Raw genomic sequence first — 20744 nt, forward strand, 5'->3', positions numbered from 1 at the left:
CACACCCGTGAGCCCCCACCACACCCTATGAGCCCCACCACACCAATGAGTCCCTGTCACAACCCCCCGTGAGCCCCCACCACATCTTGTGAGCCCTCATGACCCCACTCGAGAGTCCCCGGACCATGTGAGCTCTGCCACATCCTGTAAGCCCCCAAGACCCTCCCATGAGCTCCCACGACAATCCACGATCCCTGACACTCTATGAGCCCCCAGAGCTCCCTATGAGTCCCCATGACCCAGATCACTAGGCTTTCACTGCTTGGGAATGGCTAATGAATTGCGAAGGCAGCCCCTTCCCTGTGGGGCAAGGACAGGGGGAAGGATGGATGGTCCCAGGGGGCCCCAAGCGTCCACTAAGGCTAACAGAGAGAAGACGGTAACTAGTTGCCCAAGGGTTCAGCTTTGGGGTTACACTGGCCCTGGCCTGAAGGTGCGCACCCTCAGGTCTGGTCCAGTGGCACAAAGGTGTGTGCCCTCAGGTCTGGTCCAGTGTAACCCCAAAGCTGAACTCCTGGGAAGATGATGACAAGGACCTTCCTCCAGAACCGATAGAGAGAGAAACCCTTTGCCTGGAGCTGACGCCCTGAATTTGGACTTCTAGCCTCCTAGACTGTGAGAGAAATAAATTTCTCTTTGTTAAAGCCATCCACTTGTGGTATTTCTGTTATAGCAGCACTAGATGACTAAGACAGACACACACATACACACACAAACACACACATACGCATACACACACCACCACCATTGCCACCATCCTCTACAACAACCCAGTTGCAACCCCCAAGTTTATAAGCTTCCATCCATCTGAACTGTTCGACCCTGAGGTGCCTTGAGCAAGACACCCTTAGATCTAACAAGATCAAGTGCAAGTCCAGCACCTTCTTCTCGTCTCTCTCTCTTATCTCCTCCCCTTCTCCCTGCTCACTCTCTCAACAAGCCCCTTTCTCTTTGTCAATGTCATAAGCCCACCAAAACCCACCTCACCCAGTTCAGGGCCCGGTCCGAATCTCCCTCCTGCTCTGGTGAGCACATGGCCTTTCACGGAAACGTAGCTGTGATGTTTGGAAGACGCCAGGAGGGGACAGGCGGGCGGGAGACGCCTACACTCATCTGTGATAGAACTGTGAGAGTCTTCAGTCCACTCCAGCTGGAACCCTGCCCCCAGAGACCTAACAGATGGCTGTACCTCTCATTACTTCCTTGGTGTCTGTATCAGGAAGATAGGGCTCAGACCACGGAGCCCCCGCCCTCACAGTGAGGCTCTCCCAGATGCCCGTGTAGGGGAGTCACATCCCTGGTACACAGTGACAAGCCCACCAGACCAAGAGCCATAACTTTCCACGGCTTCACAGCTGCCCCACCAAACTCCAGTGGTGGTGAGCATGTTCCTGCCTCTTAAAAGGCAAGAACCTTCCACCATTTCATGGGGGGTAGCCTGCTGGGTACTGGAGGAGCCAACGGTCCAGAGAGGTCAGACCCTCTGCTTGGTCCAGTGGACAAACGGACTCAGAACCTCTGGCCCCAGGAGAGCCAGAGTGGAGGGCTGGCCTTACCGGGTTCTCCGTCTGGTTGATCCCAACCCCGAAGACCAGCTGGGAGCAGAAGAGCGCCACGATGAGGTTCTTGTGGATGCTGTGCAGGTTGGAACGCAGTGTCCGGACCAGTGCCAGCAGGACGAAGGCCACCAGCAGGGCCGCCAGGGACAAGGACAGGGCCACGTAGGTGACAATTTTCAGGGGCAGGACCTCGCCATGCTGTGGGAGTCGGTTAGAGGCAGAAGAACATGAAGGCCATGACCAGGATAGAGCTTTTCCAGAATAAAGACAAGCTAGCTTGTTGCATCTCAGTTGGGTCAAGCCGGGCAGGAAACAATGGACTGCACGTGGTTCTCAGGGAGGCAAAAACACTCAAACCAACCAGCCAGCACACACAGGAGATGCCGAGCCTGCCTGCAACAAATCATGCGCCAGGAGACACCTTCCGAAGGGACCTTCAATTTATATTAAAGTAGACCCTTTCGAGCTTCAAGGGGCTGCAACTCTCCTGTGCTCTGGCCAAATATGACACCGGTGAAGGACCCAGCATCCCGGGTGTTATGCACTGAGTTGTGTCCCCACAGATGTGGGTTGGAATCCTAACCCTGATGGCACAATGGTTAAAGCATTTGGCTGCCTTACCGAAAGATCGGCAGTTCAAACCCACCAGCCGCTGCGTGGGAGAAAAGACCGGGTGATCTGCTCCCATAAAGATTACAGCTTAGGAAACCGTATGGGGCAGATCTACTCTGTCATATGGGGTTGCTATGAGTCGGAATCGACTTGATGGCACCTAACAACAACAGATACCTGTGGATGTAATCTTGTTTGGAAATAGGGTTTTCTTTGTGTTAATGAGGCCATGTCAGTGGAGGGTGGGTCCTGAACCTAGTCACTTCTGACATATAAGGAACAGATTAGGCACAGAGACAAGAAAGCACACATGGGGAAGACAGACGTTATCTGCTGAGGATAGAGACATGAATCTACAGGCCCAGGAACGCCAAAGGTTGCTGGCAGCTACCAGAAGCTGAAATAGACAAGGAAAGACCTTCCCCGAGAGCCACATCTTGAATTTGGACTTCCAGCCTCCTCAACTGTGAGAAAGTAAATTTCTGTTTGTCAAAGCCCCACCCTCCTTGTGGTGTTTTTGTTACAGCAGCAACAAGACACTGAGACCTGGGGACATCTGCCATTTGGGAACAACAAGCTCTGGTTCTCCAGTAACTTCCATGAAGTGTTGCTCTGGTGACAGAGAACTGTGCTGGCCCTGGACCTGAGCCTCGGGCTGCCCAGGGAGTCCTGGAAACCAGCACTGGGTGGGGTGGTGAGGCCTGATGCTCCGCCCTGGGTCTGCCCTGCTCTCTCTGCTCCTCCTAGGGCCCTGGGCCCTCAGGTGACCCCTGGAGGCTGCTGTCCCCAGGAGAGGTGAGACAGCCAGGCCTGCAGCAGCCTCCTGGCTTCCCCTGCTGCCTGGGTGGGCTGGCTGGAGGTCTCTGGCTTCGAGGTACACCCGGGGCACGGAGGCCTGACTCCTACTACTCAGTTTTCCTTTTTTCTCTCTGAATTTTAGTTTCCTCAGCCCGAGGGTCAGCTCCTGGCCCTGCCCAGCTTCCTAGCCCTGAGATGACCCCAAATCCCTCCTATGTGAACAACAACAAAATACCAAACCCGAGGTCATCGAGTCATTTCCAACTCATAGTGATCCTATAGGACAGAGTATAATGGCCCCTAAGAGTTCCAACGCTGTAATCTTTGTATCATAACAAATTATGGATAACATTGGGAAGAATGGGAATTCCAGAACACTTAATTGTGCTCATGAGGAACCTGTACATAGATCAAGAGGCAGTTGTTTAGACAGAGCAAGGGGATACTGCGTGGTTTAAAGTCAGGAAAGGTGTGCGTCAGGGTTGTATCTTTTCACCATACCTATTCAATCTGAATGCTGAGCAAATAATCCGAGAAGCTGGACTATATGAAGAAGAACAGGGCATCAAGATTGGAGGAGGACTTATTAACAACCTGTATTACGCAGATGACACAATCTTGCTTGCTGAAAGTGAAGAGGACTTGAAGCACTTACTGAAGAAGATCAAAGACCCCAGCCTTCAGTATGGATTACATCTCAACATAAAGAAAACAAAAATCCTCACAACTGGACCAGTAAGCAACATCATGATAAACGGAGAAAAGATTGAAATTGTCAAGGATTTCATTTTACTTGGATCCAAAATCAACACCCATGGAAGCAGCAGTCAGAAAATCAAAAGACTCACTGCATTGGGCAAATCTGCTGCAAAAGACCTCTTTAAAGTGTTGAAAAGCAAAGATGTCACCTTGAAGACTAAGGTGTGCCTGGCCCAAGCCATGGTGTTTTCAATCACCTCATATGCATGTGAAAGCTGGACAATGAATAAGGAAGACCGAAGAAGAATTGATGCCTTTGAATTGTTGTGTTGGTGAAGAATATTGAGTATACCATGGACTGCCAAAAAGAAGAAACAAATCTGTCTTGGAAGAAGTACAACCAGAAGCTCCTTAGAAGCAAGGATGGTGAGACTTCATCTTACATACTCTGGACATGTTGTCAGGAGGGATCAGTCCCTGGAGAAGGACATCATGCTTGGTAAAGTAGAGGGTCAGTGAAAAAGAGACAGACCCTCAACAAGATGGATTGACACAGTGGCTGCAACAGTGGGCTCAGGCATAACAACGATTGTGATCATGACGCAGGGCCAGGCAGTGTTTCGTTCTGTGGTGCACGGAGTCACTATGAGTCAGAACCAGCTCGACGGCACCTAACAACAACAATCTTTACAGAAGCAGACTGCCACAGCTCTCTCCTGAGGAGCGTGTGGTGGGATCGAACTGCTGACCTATCGCACTGTGCCACCAGGGCTCCTAATAACTAGCCCTCTCCATGCTGGGCCCCTCAATAAGGTGGACAGACCTCAATGGCCACAACAATGGACTCGAGCACAACAACAATGGTGAAGATGGCACAGGACCGGGCAACATTTCATTCTGTGGTACACGGGGTCGCCACGAGTCGGGGCCGACTCCACGGCAGCTAACAGCAACAACGGCAATGCTGGGCCCTAGGCTACCTATGTGAAGATGGCCCCTGCCCACAGGGGGCGCTCCATTGTCAAGGGAAGGCCGAGGGGCATGCTCCATGTCGCTGACCCTGCACATGATGCAGGACCACGATCCCCTTGGCATCGGACCCCAGTCAGCAGCATCTCTCGCGTCTCACTCCCTTTCCAAGGATGTGAGAGAAGCTTGGGCCACTTCAAACCAGAACGCCCTTGGGAAGGACAAAGGCCTGGGCTCCTGGACTGCGTCCCAGCTCCGAGAAGGAGGTGCTGACTGTGAGGTCACCCACGGGCCTCTACTCTGGGTTCCTAATACGGTGTCCCACACACGCTGGCCCTGCTGACCTCCTAATGGGACTCCGGGCAGGCCCTCCCCACCGCACAATTCCCCCCCAGGCCCTCAGGGGCCGGTTGCGTTCTCAGCCCGTTTAAAATGCCAGAGGTTGAACATTAGCCGCCCCGAGCTTGGGCTGGGGACCAAGCCCCCTTTGTCTTGGAGCCAGCATCTGCGGCGGCTGGAGGGGGATACTCCCTTTGTACACACCAGCCCCACGCTTTTCTCCCTCTCTCCCTCGGAGCTGAGAGGTGGAAACAGCATCGTCTAAAAGGCGCTGAAAACCCGCTTTGAAGTGAGGCCTACATTCAAGGGATTTCTTTTGAGTCTGAGGCTAGGGTCTGCCTCTGTGATTTCTAATTTACAACCTGAGCTCTTTGAAAGCCCTTTTAATAGGGTTTTGTGATGGAAATCCTAGCAAATTCTGGCCAACGCGCTCCTCAAATGTGGGTTTTAATTGGCCGACTCGGGTTGTTCAAAGCTCTCAGAGGGAAAGGTAGGGCTGGTTGAAGGGCAGGCTTGTGGGGTAGGATACATTTCCAAAGCGGTTGATCCCGGGACACAGGCAGGCAGGCTGCCACACCCACCTCACGCCGGGACACGTCCATGAGCACCGCAAAGCTGGTCAGGTGGTTGCACTGGCAGGTCACGTGCGTCCGGTTCCGGGACAGAAGTTCGCAGCCCTTGGCCGACCAGCCTCCCGTCCTGCCGAGGCTGTGGAACAAGGAAGAAGGGTGGGTGAGCTGGTTCCCTCCATCCCAGAAGGCCGAGGGGCAGCCGTGCTATCGGCTGGCCTCGGTGGAAGGAACGGACAGACGCAGACGGCAGTGACTCGCTCCCACAGAAAGTCCCGTGATGCTGTGGAATATCCTTCGCCTGCGTTCCTTGGACAGCATCACGGCCTGATGACAAACACCTTGGTCACCTTTGCCTACAACAACAGCCCCCGCTGCCATTCAGGACAGTCTCCCTCCCCTTTGGGGGCTGCTGAGGGCTTCTAACTGGCACTTTCTGAAGTTCACGCTTTCCGGGCCCCCCAGCAGTAAACCCTAACTGGGGACTTCTCAGGCCTACTCCACGTCCCTGGTGGAGGAAACATTAGCCTGTGGTTAAAACTGGTACTCTGTACTCAAGCCTCCTTTGGAGTCTAAATGATTTCAGAAATAATTCCTCACATGCGTTTTACACTTTGATCTGCGGGTTGCACAATCTTTTATGGGAACGGCCAGGAAGTCCGGCTCTATTATTACCCCGGTTTTACTGATGGGAAGCCCCAAATAACCAGCTGTGACGCGGCGTGTCTCAGCCTCGTGAGGGCCCTGCCCTGCCTGACTCTGGGAAAAATCACATAACCCCTCTGATCCTCAGTTTACTCATCTGTGAAATGGGATGTGAGCGTTAATACGAATTTGCCAAGAGCTTTCAGATCTGTGGATAATAGGTACCACACAAAGCGGAGAGTGGGTAATCAGAGCAATAGCTAACTGCCAGGAGTGACCGAAGAGAGAGCAAGAGAGGTGGGTAGCCTGGCTCATCGCCGTTAGCATGTCCCTCGTCATAAAAATGGTTCCTCTGTTCTCTCTTTTTCAAACCAAGCGTCTATTAGACCCCACACACCGTGCCGGCCGCTCGTTAACAAGACTTTGGAGAGTCTGGCAGCAGGGACAAGATGACGCTGGGCCCTCTGGCCGCCAAAGATGCTTCCCCAGGTGACACCGCGGGGACAGGCCATCGGCTGGCTCACCCCGGGCAGCACACCCAGCCCAGCACTGATGCAGCCCCCTCTCACTAAACCAGTGGATCCGTGATTTTAGGGAATGCAGCATTGCACAGGAATTCCCAGACGCACACCATTTGGGCATGGTGGAGCAGGGGTGGGCGGGGGCGCCTCAGCTCCACTCCCTGAATTCCTGGAGGGTGGCACCCCTTTGCTGGCACCCTCTACTGGCGCGGAGAGGAGCAGCAGTCTTTCTTGTTGGAGACTGTACTTGGCCTCCCTCCAAAGCAGCGAAGCAGCGTGGCAAAAACGCCGCTCTGTTTTCTACTAAAATGAAGATGGAAACAGGAAAGGAGACGAGCAGAGAAGAAGGGAGACAGACAGGCCAGCACGTACGAGTTCACGGCTCCCACAGAAAGCCCTGCCGCTAAAGAAACAAGGGCCCCGCTAGCTTTGAGTCAACAGAAAATGACGCTAAACCCTCGCCGGTGGGGAAAAACCGCTCGCTTTCATTTCTGTAACTACAGGATACCTCTTCCCAGAACATTACGCGTGAATGAGTGAATGAACACTCAGGATGCTGGAGCATTCAGTACTGTGCACCACCGCGTGCCTTTGACAGTCTACTGGAGGGCCCTTTGACCCTTGTCTTAAATAAACTGAACAACTACGGGGTGTGTGGTCTCTCCGGGGTAGAAAGAGCCCCAGCAGCTGTGCTGCGGCCGGCCTCGTGGCAGGGCCGAGGTCAGGGGGCTCCCATCTGATATGGAGACCCACACACGTCTGACAGTTGCCACTGTCGGGTGGAGGGGCTCCTGGGCCCAGGACCTGAGCCTGGCCGCCTGTGTGTGTTCAGGACACAAGCTGCACTTGTGTGGCGGTGGACTGGGTGTCTGCGTTGGCCACGGGCTCACAGGAGCCCTGCAGGTGAGCCACCCATTTCCAACGGCAGCCTTCTCGAGGTATCCGTATGTGCATGTCTGTGTGTGTGTGTGCATACATCTGTGTGCATATGCGCGTGCATGTCTGTGTGTGTGTGTGCATGCTTATCTGCGTGCATATGTGTGTGCATGTCTGTGCGTGTGCGCGTTCTGCATGCATATACACCAAGTGTGCACACCTGTGTGTGCATGTCTCTGTGTGTGTGGACAGGGAGACAGAACAGAGCTGGAGGATAAGCCTCTTGCCCCACTGGGGGCTGGACGGGGAACAACAGGCCAGGAAAGAAGGTGCCTGGGACACTCAGCCAGCCTGGGTGTCCAGGACCAGCAGGGAGCTCCAGCCTCAGCAAAGCCTCACACCGAGATGCCGCACTCCTGAAGCAGGAGGTGGCTGTCCTCGCCTCCAGCATTACACTCACGGGATTGAGTGGTTCCAGAACACGCAGACGGGCTTGGTGCGTTCCTCTGTCTCCAGCAGGGCGGACTCCACCAGGATGGGCCTCTCCAGGGGGCTGGGGAGCGCAGTGCCCTCGCTGTACACCACCGCACTCACCACTGCCGTGTTGATGACGGGCCGGCTGGGCAGCCTGCGACGGAACGAGGGCATGAAGTGTGCTGAGAAGGCGTTTGTTTTAAACTCATGTGCTCAGCTGAGGACAGAGGTCGACCATCTTTCTGTGAGCACGTGACTGCAGCCTATGAGACCCTGCTCTGCGGCAGGCCTGGGTGGCAGCCTTCAGCCCCAAAGCGGGTTTATCACCAATAGAGAGTGTGTGGGGAGAGGCGCACCACCTCCAGGCCGAAGGCAGACTTTAGAAATTTAGAAATAAAGAGAAGGTATATCCACAAAGGTGTTAAAACCGAAACCACCAAAATCCACTGCCGTCAAGTCGATTCCGACTCATAGCGACCCTACAGGACAGAGTAGAACTGCCCCATAGAGTTTCCAAGGAGCACCTGGTGGATTTGAACTGCTGACCTTTCGGTTAGCAGGCAAACTCTTAACCACTGTGCCACCAGGGTTTCCACAAAGGTACTACAGCCCCATAATATACAACAGCAAAAGCAGTGGCAGTAACTTCAAAGTCTACCCAAAGGAACCTGGTCACATACATTACAGGTTGTTATGGATTGAAAATTGTGTCCCCAAAAAGATGTGCTGAAATCCTAATGCCTGACGCCTGTGAACGTGACCCTGTTTAGAAATAGGGTCTTTGAGGATGAGATCAGTTAACACAGGCTCATACCGGAGGAGGGGAGGTCCTGAGCCCATCTGAGTGGTGTCCTTATAAAAGCGGAGAAGGGAAGAGAGACAGGGAGACAGGAAGGGCGTGTGATGAGGGAGTTATCTGCCACTGCAAGGAATGCCCGGGGCCACTGGAAGCCGGGAGAGACAAGCAAGGATCTTCCCCTAGAGCCTCTGGGTACAATGGGGCCCTGCTGACACCCCGATTTGGACTCTCAGCCTCCAGGACCGTGGGACAATAACTCTCGTCGGTGCCCTTTGTCACGGCAGCCCTAGAAGGCTAAGACACAGATCATGGGCGAATATCGTCCAGTCACTACGGGTCATGGACGTGAAGCCTGCAGAGCCCAGGGAAGCTTCTGGAAAACGACAGCGTGTACCGCCTCTCTGACGGCGTGACGCTGCTGTGGGTGAATCCTTGATTTTACCCGTCTTTATGGAGCCGCCCTCTCGAGTGCTGGGCTGCGCGCAGAACGTGTTTCTGGGTGCGGGGTGGATTTACATGGGGCCCTGGGGTCTTCCCGGCAGGGACACTGGGGCGTGCTAGGAGCCGAAGCCTGAGGATGGAGGGCTGGGATGGGGGACGAGATGGGAGGACGCAACGGCTGACCAGGACCAACACGGGCAGGCTCTCCTTCTTTGGGAGAGGGTCCAGTGTAACCTCCTTAGGGTGGGCCCTCGGGAGCCCGGCACCCGGCCTTACCAGAGGCTGCGGCGGTCGGGGTCATAGTGCTCGGGCAGCAGCTGCCCCAGGGTCCGGTAGATGATGACCAGGGCGACGGCGAACTGGCCGGGCTGGTCTGGGTGTCTCCGCCATCTGGACGGGGCCTCCCTCTCAGCACCGAGCCCCAGGCGTGCCGGCTGTGGTGCGGCCTTCCGGCTGGGCGGCCTGGCCGTGGGGCCTTCTGCAATGCAGGCGCAGAGGGTGAGGCCTAGGCACCCAGCTGTGTCTCACCAAGCTGAGCTCCCCGGGCGGGTGCTTCTCAGCAATCCGCAGGTGGCCCGGGTGATCGAGCCCAAACTGACACACGGCTTGTAGGATGCGTCAGTGCCAGGCACGACCCCACATCCGAGTAAGGCCCGCTTTGAAAGATTTCATTTAAAGCCTGAGAAATGCACTCAGATAACCGGCAAAACTAAGCGACTGATTCAACAGAGAGACACAGGGCATGGGGACTCCGCACGAGGGCCAGGGAGTGGGGCCCGCCTGCTGGTCACCTGTTCTAAACGTGTCAGCCTAAACCCAAGAAATGCAAACCATCATCGTCAAGTCGGTTATGACTCATGGCGACCCCACGTGGTACACAGTACAACTGTGCTCCACGGGGTTTGCTTGACTGTAATTCTAATGGAAGCAGATCTCCAGGCCTTTATTCCACAGTGCTGCTGGGTGGGTTCGAACCACCGACTTTCAGGTTAGTGAAAACAAAACCCATTGCCGTCAAGTCGATTCTGACTCATAGCGACTCTAAAGGACAGAGTAGAACTGCCCCACAGGGTTTCCAAGGAGCAGCTGGTGGATTTGAACTGCTGACCTTTTGGTCAGCAGCCAAGCTCTTAACCACTGCACCACCAGGACAGTGCAAACCATTTGGGCCACTGTCAACCTATTGTGTCAACCTATTGCATCTCTTTTCCCAGATTCACACTGTGTGTTTTAAAATGATTTTATAAACTGTAATTTGAGTATCTTTAGAAAAAACTTATTAATACATTTGCTAATGAACGGGAAAACACAAATCTGCTGAAAACATTTCAAATTTTAAATGATCCTTTATGTAATGTTTAGGAGTCCCTGGATGCTGAAATGGCGAACATACTGGGCTGCTAACCAAAGGCTGGAAGTTCGAGTCCACCCACAGGGACCTTGGAAGAAAGGCCTGGTGATCTACTTCTGAAAACTCAGCCATTGAAAACCCTGTGGAGCACAGTTTACTCTGACACACGCTGGGTTGCTATGAGTCGGGGTTGACTCCATGGCAACTGGTATTATTCTGAGAAGAAGTTTTAGTAGCTGGGATGCATCTATGAAAAACACCTTCAAAGGTACTATAACACATTGAAGCCATTTTGTAGTATAATCACACTCCCGGCTTAAAGAAGGACAGGCAGGCACTATTCCAGCTTGTTTTTTGGGGGGGTCAAGGAGTGTGGCCCTCCTGCTTTCCACTTGTTTTAAATGTGTCAACCTAAAACCAAAAAAACCGAACCCATTGCCGTCGAGTCTATTCCTGCTCACGGTGACCCTACGTGGGCAGCCCCTCACCGCACACCGAGGGGTCTCCCTCACGTGCAGTCCCAAGCGCCCGCATGTTTGTCACCTTATAAATTACTGAGATACTTGCCAATAAGCTCTGACACCAGCACACACCCCGGCTGCCCGCTGAGTGAGCTGCTGGTGGGGACAGCATGGCCTGTCCTCTCGGGTTCCTGCAGAGCGCCGCGCCCCTGCCCTAGACGGCAGCGGTCAGGTTTCAGGCGGTTTTACCTTCCTTCTTCTCAGGTGGTTTGAAGAGGTCTGCGGGGAAGAAGACCGAGGACTCCAGCTCCTTTGGGTACTCTTCGCCAATGTCCTCGAACCGCGGCACCCGGGCTCCGGTGAAGTTAGACTTGTTGAAGATGTCGACGGCGAGGACTGTGGGGACAGTTCATTTCAATCACACACAAGCCCCACCTCCGCTCACGGGAGCCTTCTGGAACCGTTACCGCTTTCAATCTGATCACAGCTGCCGTCACTTACCAACAATCTTAAACACAGAATCCAGTTCGACCTTTCTGTGTTCTTTATGCCTGCTCAGAGTTATACGGGAGAATATCCAAGTGTGACACGAGTAAGCAGGAGCAAACTCAGGTGTTTAATGTGGCATCCAGGGGCCACTGGGCTGGGGTCTGTGATGGGTAAGATCCTGGGAGGCCAGTGTGGTGTATACATTACACGTGAGCATGCCGTGACATGTTTGCATGGCATTACACAGATGCATGGTGTTACATGTAGAAATGGCATTACACATCTGCACAGTGCTACACATATGCATGGTGTTACATGTGTGCGGTGTTACACGCATGCACAGTATTACACATGTGCATGGTGTTACACATACATATGAAGTTACATGTATAAATGGCATCACACATGCAAGGTGATACATGTATGCATAGTGTTACATGTGTGCACAGTTACACATGCATGGTATTACACGTGTGCATGGTCTTACACGTGTGCATGGTCTTACAGGTATGCACAGTATTATACATGTGCATGGTGTTATACGTGTGCATGGTGTTAGGCATGTGCACATTACATGTGTGCATGGTGTTACATGTGTGCCCATCATTACACATGTGCACAGTGTTACATATATGCATGGTGTTACACGTGTGCACATTACAAGTGTGTACGGTGTTACACATGTGCATGGTGTTACGTGTGTGCATGCCATTACACGTGTGCATGGTGTTACAGATATGCACGGTATCACACATGTGCATCGTTACACATATGCATGGTGTTACACATGTGCACATCATTACATGTGTAAATGGTGTTACATATAAGCATGGTGTTACAGGTGTGCATGCCAACACACGTATGCATGGTGTTACATATATGCATGGTATTACAGGTGTACATGCCATCACACGCATGCGCGGTGTTACATATATGCATGGTGTTACATATATGCATGGTGTTACAGGTGTGCATGCCATCACACGTGTGCATGGTGTTACATATGCATGTCACTACATGTGTGCACAGTGTTACACATTTGCAGGGTGTTACACATGTGCATGGCGCTATACACATGCATGGCATTACCGTGAGCATGGTGCATGCCCCTAGGCATTCAGTGCATGAGTGTGGCACTGCCCTGCAGCTGGGCTTGGGCAACTGATGTCCCTTCAGGACAGGAGACAATGAGACTTCTACACATAACCCTGGATGTCCAGAGCATCCTGACGGTCTTCTGGGCAGGAACGGAGGGCCCCTCCCACGTCAGTCTCCAAAGCCTCCCATCTAGGGGTGCATGTTCGGGACCAGGCCCTGGCCCTGCCTGTCAAAAACAGTAGGGGGAGCCTGCTGGGATAATCAGTGGGCTAATCCCTCTGAAAGGAAAACTCCTCGTACTGACCAAGCGCCCACCACACGGGGCCCATCCCCCATGGACTTTATCAGCTCTGTCTGGGTGGAGTGGGCAGGGCTGGTTCTACCATGGGGGTGCTGGTCGGCATGAAGGAACCTGCCTTTCCCTCTCCGTCCTGAATAGCACGTCCTGCATGCTTGGTGTCTGCTCTGCTGGACGCTCCACTCTCCCCATCTCCCCCGGGTCCCGACGAGGGAGTGATGCCTGCCTGCTCCCCCAGTGTCCCACCGTGGGTGTGCCCCTAGGAGGGGAGCCAGACCAAAGCTACATCCTCATGTCCAGAGTCACTAGAAAGTGCCTGCGCCTGAGTGCCCGGGGCCTGCTGGGGTGCAGGATTGTGCGCAGCCGCAGCTCATCTCTCCCTCTGCCTAGGACCACACCGTCCACTTGGCCAGGGCGCGAGGTGTGTTATCATGGATCACTTTTGCCTTCCCAACGGCCCCCCAGGAAGGCCGTGTTCTCCCCATGTCACAGCCAGGAACATGGAGGTGCACAGTCGTGATGTCACTTTTCTAAGCAAGTGGCTGAGTTGGGGCTATACGCCCCAGGCCCCCCAGGGGCTCAGCCTTTGGAGGCCGCAGCCCAGATGTGGTGAATCTGTGAAGCCTGGGCCCCCCACGGGCCCCGCCCTTACTCATGTTGGGGGTGATGATGACGAAGGGCCGCAGGTAGGTCTTCCTCACGTTCCGCGCCACGGTGCTGAAGTAGGCCTCAAAGTGCCGCAGCAGCTGTGCCGAGCCGCCCTCGCTCCTCTGGATCTGCTCCCAGGCAGGCCTGGTGGCTGGGGCCAGGAGGGCGCTGCTGGTGCTCACCACGTCCTGTCGGGCAGACAGACAGGCACGGCGCTCAGCCTCGGTGCAGCGCGGGCCAAGCGGCCACACGCCCGGTGATCATGGATCCAGCTGCGCATGCTCACATCCTCGGCGGGAGCAAAGCAGTTTCTAGAAAGCCGCCAGATCGCCAAGAGCAAGGCAGCAGGACCAGAGTGGGAGAGTCCGATGGTGACATTTTAAAGACAGGAAGCTTTTTACGGAGCAGAGCCCCGTGCAGGTTTCGCTGTTTGTGCCCCACGATGTGTGTGGGGACACCCGCTCCAGGTAAACCAAGTGGGTGGGAAGGCTCACCCCTCCTCTGAGGAGGGAACCCCATGGCTGTGGGGGCAGTGATTCCACGGGTGAGTCTTGCAGACGCCCGAGCCCTCTGTGTACCCCGTGACTTATGTGAACGGTGGGGGTCTAGTGGCTGGGGCAGGTGGCGCTCTCCTCGGGGTTCCAGGGCCACTTCTGGTACAGAAGCCAGTCAGGGGTCCCCCACTTGTGAATTATCTAAGTGGAGAGCCAATCCGCTGGCCCAGACCCTCAGGCCTGGGTTCCAGCAGACGCTGGAGACCTGCTCGGGCCCTGAGGGGTCTCCAGGGACATGGTGGCGGCTCATGGAGAGGCGTGAATGAGGAAGCATGAGGCCAGGCTTCCCGGAGCAGGTCACAGACACTGGGACAAAAGGAATGCCTGCTCACCAGGTACTCTTGGGGCCCGGGGAAGCTAAACAAATGCAACTGGAGGGTGTCCGGGAGAAGGCAAGGCGTTTGCAGCAGACCCTTGGAGTGCAGGGGGGGTGCCACTCCTATGAGCTGTGTGACCTTGGGCAAGCTCCTTAGCTCTCTGGGCCTCAGTGTCCTTATTTGTAAAACGGAGTGATAACAGCACTGCGTCATAAGATGTGTTAGGAACGAGAAGGTGAATTACCGTAAAGCACTTAGGACACGGGCTGCCACTGTGGCTGCCCGCCAGGCCGCTCGGAATGGGAGCAAGTCGGGGACCGACTGTGTGGGCTCCGCTCCCCAAGGAGACCTCGCGCTGGGACGGAGTCCTGGGAGGCCCCCCGCCTACTGTTGTCAGCTGCTTTATATGATGTCTGTGTCGCTGTTCAACTACTGTAGTGGACCGCATGGGAACAGTATGGCTTCCTTAAAAACTGGGTAAAAATACCATGAAAATATGTGTGCGTTCAATCTCTTTTAAAGTGGCCTGCATCCCCTATGATGCTGGGGGACGGAGCTGACGAGTGTCCACTGTAGGCGGGGTCCTTACGGACGGGGACGCTTTTATGGATGGGGACGCTCTTACAGATAGGATGTTCATTTGCAATGTCTCCTTTGAAGGGAAACTACATCGTATGTGCGGATTTCTACTGGGAAGTTGGTGCAAATAAGGGGCCATTTGGTGCTCCACTCTTGCCAGAGCGGCCGCCCGTCCCACCTCGTGGAAGCCGGCGTCCCGCGTGGCCGCCAGGTCGAAGCCCTCCTGCCCGCTCTCGTGTCTCAGGACGCGGGCCAGCAGCTGGTAGGCTGTTCGCACGTCATTGCCGAACAGGGCGCTGGTGTGCCGCGTGGCATTACGCAATGCCTTGGCCAGCCGCACAGACCTGTCACCGTCCAGCCGCGTCTCGTTGTGGCTCAGCTTCTCGTTCTGGAAGGAGTGGGGAGCAAACAAGACAGGAGGTTTTCAGAGCTACTCCGGCTGCCATCGGGAGCTCACTCCTTTCTGGTGGAAACTTATCTATCAGAAGGGAACTTTAAAAAGTTCCGAAATCCAAAAAATGAACTTTGGTGGATAATTTGAACAAGTAGGGCCTGCGAGGCCCCTGGGTGGTACAAATGGTTTGCGATTAGCTATTAACCGAAAGGTGGGTGGTTTAAACCCAACCAGTGGTGCTGCAGAAGAAAGGCCTGGCCATCTGCTTCCGTAGAGATTACAGCTGAGAAAATCCTATGAAGCAGTTCTATTCTGTAACACATGGGGTCGCTATGAGTTGGAAGCTACTCAACAGCACCCAGTTTGGTTTGGTTTCTTTTCACTGGGCCAAAAATGCTTGAAAAAAGACTAAATGAAGAAGAACAAGAACATAACGAGATGAAAACGGGTCGGAATCCGAGAATAAACAGACTTGAATGTGGGGACTCTGAGTCTGCAAAACCAAAGACACCAGAGCTGATCCTGGGGGGACAAAAGGGGAGGCACTCAGCTGTGGAGCCCCGGAACAGATGGTGAGTCCGAATATTCCCGAGTCATGGAATGAGCCCCCACCCACCTCTGCCCAGCTGTGCGGCCCCTGTGCAATGCCGCCTGCCCTCACCGGTCCCCCACCACATGCAGGGCCCCTGCACGCCATCCCCGCGGCCTGCCTACCATGACTTTGAGGTCCAGGAAGGAGGAGGAGGTGCAGTTGAAGAGCTCGGGGGGCAACCAGCCCTTCTCCCCGCTGCAGTGCCGCACAGCGTCTCCTAGAGAGCCAAGAACCGGAAAGTAGACCTGGCACCGGAGCGGGAGCCAGCATGTGTCTGCATCCGCACTAACATCCCAGCCTGTGCTTACTGAGGCCTGGTGTTAACGTCTCAGCCTGAGCACACTGAGGCCCAGCGCACTGGACTGAGGGGCCAAGACATGGGTGACACAGGTCAGAGGACACCGTGCAGCCACCATGCCCTCTGCTCTGTCCCGTGGGGCCACGTCCACAGCTGCCCAGACCATCTACGCCCAGGCTGCTCTGTCTGCCTGAACCGCCTGGTAAGTAAGAGCAAACGTTTGTGCTATCCCATGAGAAAGAAGCCAGTTACATTGTGTGCAGAGCGAATGACATCCACATGCCTTGCCTATGTGCCTCGGACCCAGCCTGGGTGGCGAGCTCTCAGTGCACCATCTCACTGTCCCTCCCGCCCCCTTCCTGGAACAGATGCAGTCACCCCATCTTACAAGAGAAGCCAGTGCTGTGATCACCACAGCTCCCTGTCCCCGACTGGGGGTGGCAGCACCGGGACACGGGCCCGGGCCGCACTGGAGCCACGCCTTGTTTTTGCATCATACCACATGTGCTTTGTCTGCTATAAAGAAAGCAGCCCCAGTGGTGCAGTGGTTAAGTGCTCAGCTGCTAACCGAGAGGTTGGTGGTTCAAACCCACCCAGCAGCTCCGAGGGAGAAAGACTTGGTGCTCTGCTCCCGTAAAAATCACAGCCTAGGAAACGCTACGGAGCAGTTCTACTCTGTCACATGTGGTTGCTATCAGCTGGAATCGACTCGACAACACCCCTCAACAGCATTAAGGAAGACGTTGTCTTATTCCACCCCCGACACGTGGGCTGAAGAGCTTTTCAAACAGTCTGTCAACACTGATGATTTTGTGAGTGCTGACGCCCGGCCAGCTCTCCTGCAAGGGGTGGCCTCAGCCCAGTTCCTTACCCGGGGAAGGCCACAGGCCACAGTACTCACCCACGGAGCCCTTGGGGCACGGCACCGCCGCCGGCTGCCCAAACTTGGTCTGTGGCCACCAGATGCCGGCCTCGAACGCCCTGGGACAGCCACTGTAGATCACTACAGATGGTAGGAGAGGGCAGCTCAGCCCCACGGCCGGCCCGGGACACCGCCTGCGCTACACACCCCCAGGGGACGCTCCGGGCCCTCCCCACCCCAGGCTCTAACCACGTCTCTCCTGCAGGGCCAGGCTTCCAGAGGCCGGGGAAACTGTCTGACCAGCCGGCCACTGAGCGTTCCTCAGGCGTGTGCGGGGCACATGCAGACACATGCAGCACACACATGTGCACAGCACGCAGACACACACAGACACACAGCATGCACACGCAGAAATGGGCACACACAGACACGCGACACACGCACATGCACGCAGACACTCGCAGACACACACGCAGGCACACAAGCACAGACAGACACACACAACACACACACGCACATGCACGCACACACACATACACGCGGACACACATGCAGACTCACCGACACACAGACACACACATGCACGCAGACACACACATACACACACGCAGGCATACACGCAGACACACAACACACATACACATGCACGCAGACACACACACGCAGGCATACACGCAGACACACAACACACATACACACACATGCACGCAGACACACACACGCAGGCATACACGCAGACACAACACACATGCACACACATGCACGCAGACACACACACAGGCATACACGCAGACACACACATACACACACATGCACGCAGACACACACATACATGCAGGCATACACACAGACACACAACACACATGCACGCAGACACACACATACACACACACAGGCATACACGCAGACACACACATACACACACATGCACGCAGACACGCATGCAGACTCACCGACACACAGACACACATGTAGACACACAGACACGCACAGACACACGCACACAGACACAAGCACGCAGGGTCACAGACACACCCAGACACCCACATGCACACATGGACACACCGCCCCAGCAGCCCGCCCCCGTGATGTGGCCTGAGGGGCCCAGAAGCCACGCCGACCTTCGCAGCCCAGCGCAGTGACCTCGGCAAAGGGGTTGTCACAGCGGTTACACTGGCGCCCGATGACGCCCGGCTTGCAGGCGCACTGCCCGGTGTCCGTGTCGCAGGCGCGGCTGTGGGCGCCGTGCGGGAAGCAGTCACACGGCAGGCAGGCGTCCTGGCCAGGGGGCTTGTAGTGGTTCTCCTGCAGAGGGGAGAAGAGAGGAGCACGTGACCCCCCGCGCCTCCATGCCCACTCCTGGAAGGATGTCCCCAGGCCACCTCAGCACTCTTCCCCGTGCACGCTCTCCCTTGGCAGCGACCAGCCTGACCCCGGGGCCTCTCAGCTCCCCTGCCCACATGCCCCGAGCCCGGCCTGGAGCCAGACCTCTCTCGTTTGGTAGCAAATGCTCCCCTTGGGCCACCTTCCTGTCTATCCCAAAAAGGATCCGAGACTCAAACGGAGACTTAAGGATGAGGATGGCCCTTGTGGCGTTTTTCTTTTTGAAATTGTCAAAAACAAGGAACAACCTCCATGTCCATCACTTGCAGGTCAGGGGACGGTCCAGAGAATGTGCTCTGGCTCAGAGAGGCCCGGTTTACGCCCGGCTCGGCATTTACCAGCCGCCCTGCCCTTGGCCGGGCCCTCCTCCCCAAAACCAGCAAGCGGTGGTTTGGGCAGATTCGAGAGCCCACGTCCAGGTTCCCATGGTCTGCAGGGATCCAGACTCTACCCATACCAGGACGCACTGCATGTGATGCTGTGATGATGTCACCTGCGTTGTGGGGTGACGTCACCTGCGTGTGACGTTGTGATGTCATCTGTGCATGACATTATGATGCCACCTTTGTGTGATGCTGTGATGCCACCTGTGTGTGATGCTGTGATGCCACCTTCTTGGGACATTGTGACGTTTGGAAGACGGGAAGGAGAGTAAAATGTTAGCAATACCCCAGGAGGTCAGACTGTGGTGAATTTTATTTTCTGCATTTTCTGTCATTTTTGATGAAAAAAAAGGCATGGGAACATTTCCCTCCAGAGCCCTGGTGGCGCAGTGGTTAAGAGCTCAGCTGCTAACCAAAAGGTCTGCAGTTGGAATCCACCAGCTGCTCCCTGGAAACCCTATGGGGCAGTTCTGCTCTGTCCTGTAGGGTTGCTGTGAGTCGGAATCAACTCGAGGCAACAGGTTTGGGTTTGGTTCTGGTCTCTCCTGCCTGCTGCCCAGTGACGCTGTAACCCCGCTCCGTGTGGCCCGCCGGAGCCTGGCCCTCCTCCACCGTTTTAATGTTTCATTTCAGCACGTCAGAAGACAAGTCACATCTCGATCTGTACCTGCCGTGCGGCACCTGGGACATTTCTGATTTAAACAGACACCTGGGAAGTGTCCGAGTCGCCCCAAAGACCACTGCCTTTCCTGGGTCAGCCCCACGTCTGCGGGGCAGCGGTGTCCCCCGCCAAGTGCTGTAGCTACCGTGAGACCATCTGTGGGGCTTCAAGTTACCGCCGCTCGAGGGCAGACGCGGATGCAGTGATGCTCAGGGTGAGTGACAGTGCATGAGGTCAAGGGGGTGGCTGTCGTGCAATTTGGAAGAGAACACGCAAGCACGTTCAGAGACGGTGAGAAGCAGTCTTCCGTGCTGCGCAGCTGTGTAGCGGCCAAACTGGCAGGGTGGGAGTCGGGGAACGCTTTTCATGGTTTTCAATTGCGGCCGTCATCAAGGCAGGCAGATAACAGACCAGGAAATGGCCCGCACGGAGCACTGCGACTGACGCCCAGGAAGAGCCAGACTTCACAGCAGTGACCGCGTCTCTGTTACAGACCGGGTGTCGGGCTGACGAGGGGGCGGGAGTCTACGTCCCAGGGTCTGAACCAGTTTACACGAAAACCAGCCCGGTGTGCACAGGCATCACAGAGCACACGGGTGGGCGGCAGAGCCTAAAACACAGCTGAGCATAAACACGTGTGTGTGTGTACAGATGTGTGTGTGCAAGTGCCTCTGAATGTGCACGGGTACAGGCCGACTTGGGGGTGTCTGTGCATGTGTGTGTACACACTGATGTCTCTGGGCTCAGGACCTGTGTGTGTGAATGTGTGTACAGGGAGATAGGTGTGTGTGTGTGTACAGGCAGGTATGTGTGCAGCTGAGTGTGTATGTGTACAGGTAGACTTGTGGGGTGTGTGCATGTACAAATGTCTACAGGTAGAGTGTGTGTGTATACAGGTACATTTGTGTGGTGTGTGTGAGTGTGGTGCATGCGCATGCATGCCTGTGAGCTCGCCGGGCTCAGGACCTCCCTCCTGCCTGTGTCCCCACCTTGCACTGGCCCCGCCCACCCACGCCCCAACCTTGCACTGGCCCCGCCCGCCCGCGCCCCTACCTTGCACTGGCCCCGCCCGCCC

General features: G+C 55.3%; 1 protein-coding gene across 1 annotated transcript in view; it reads right to left on the minus strand.

The window, feature by feature from the left end:
* The window catches only part of CELSR1 (cadherin EGF LAG seven-pass G-type receptor 1), a 194138-nt gene that overhangs the window by 18925 nt on the left and 154469 nt on the right, over window positions 1-20744 (minus strand). Inside the window, exons 19-28 of the mRNA XM_004380065.1 lie at window positions 18364-18547; window positions 17282-17383; window positions 16205-16299; window positions 15275-15484; window positions 13651-13834; window positions 11363-11509; window positions 9578-9776; window positions 8048-8215; window positions 5558-5684; window positions 1557-1757 (exon numbers count right to left, since the gene is read on the minus strand). Coding sequence (XP_004380122.1) covers window positions 1557-1757; window positions 5558-5684; window positions 8048-8215; window positions 9578-9776; window positions 11363-11509; window positions 13651-13834; window positions 15275-15484; window positions 16205-16299; window positions 17282-17383; window positions 18364-18547 — 1617 coding nt within the window. The remainder of the gene's footprint in view (window positions 1-1556; window positions 1758-5557; window positions 5685-8047; window positions 8216-9577; window positions 9777-11362; window positions 11510-13650; window positions 13835-15274; window positions 15485-16204; window positions 16300-17281; window positions 17384-18363; window positions 18548-20744) is intronic.

This window comes from Trichechus manatus, unplaced genomic scaffold (assembly GCF_000243295.1).
Source record: "Trichechus manatus latirostris isolate Lorelei unplaced genomic scaffold, TriManLat1.0 scaffold00069, whole genome shotgun sequence".
Taxonomy (NCBI): domain Eukaryota; kingdom Metazoa; phylum Chordata; class Mammalia; order Sirenia; family Trichechidae; genus Trichechus; species Trichechus manatus.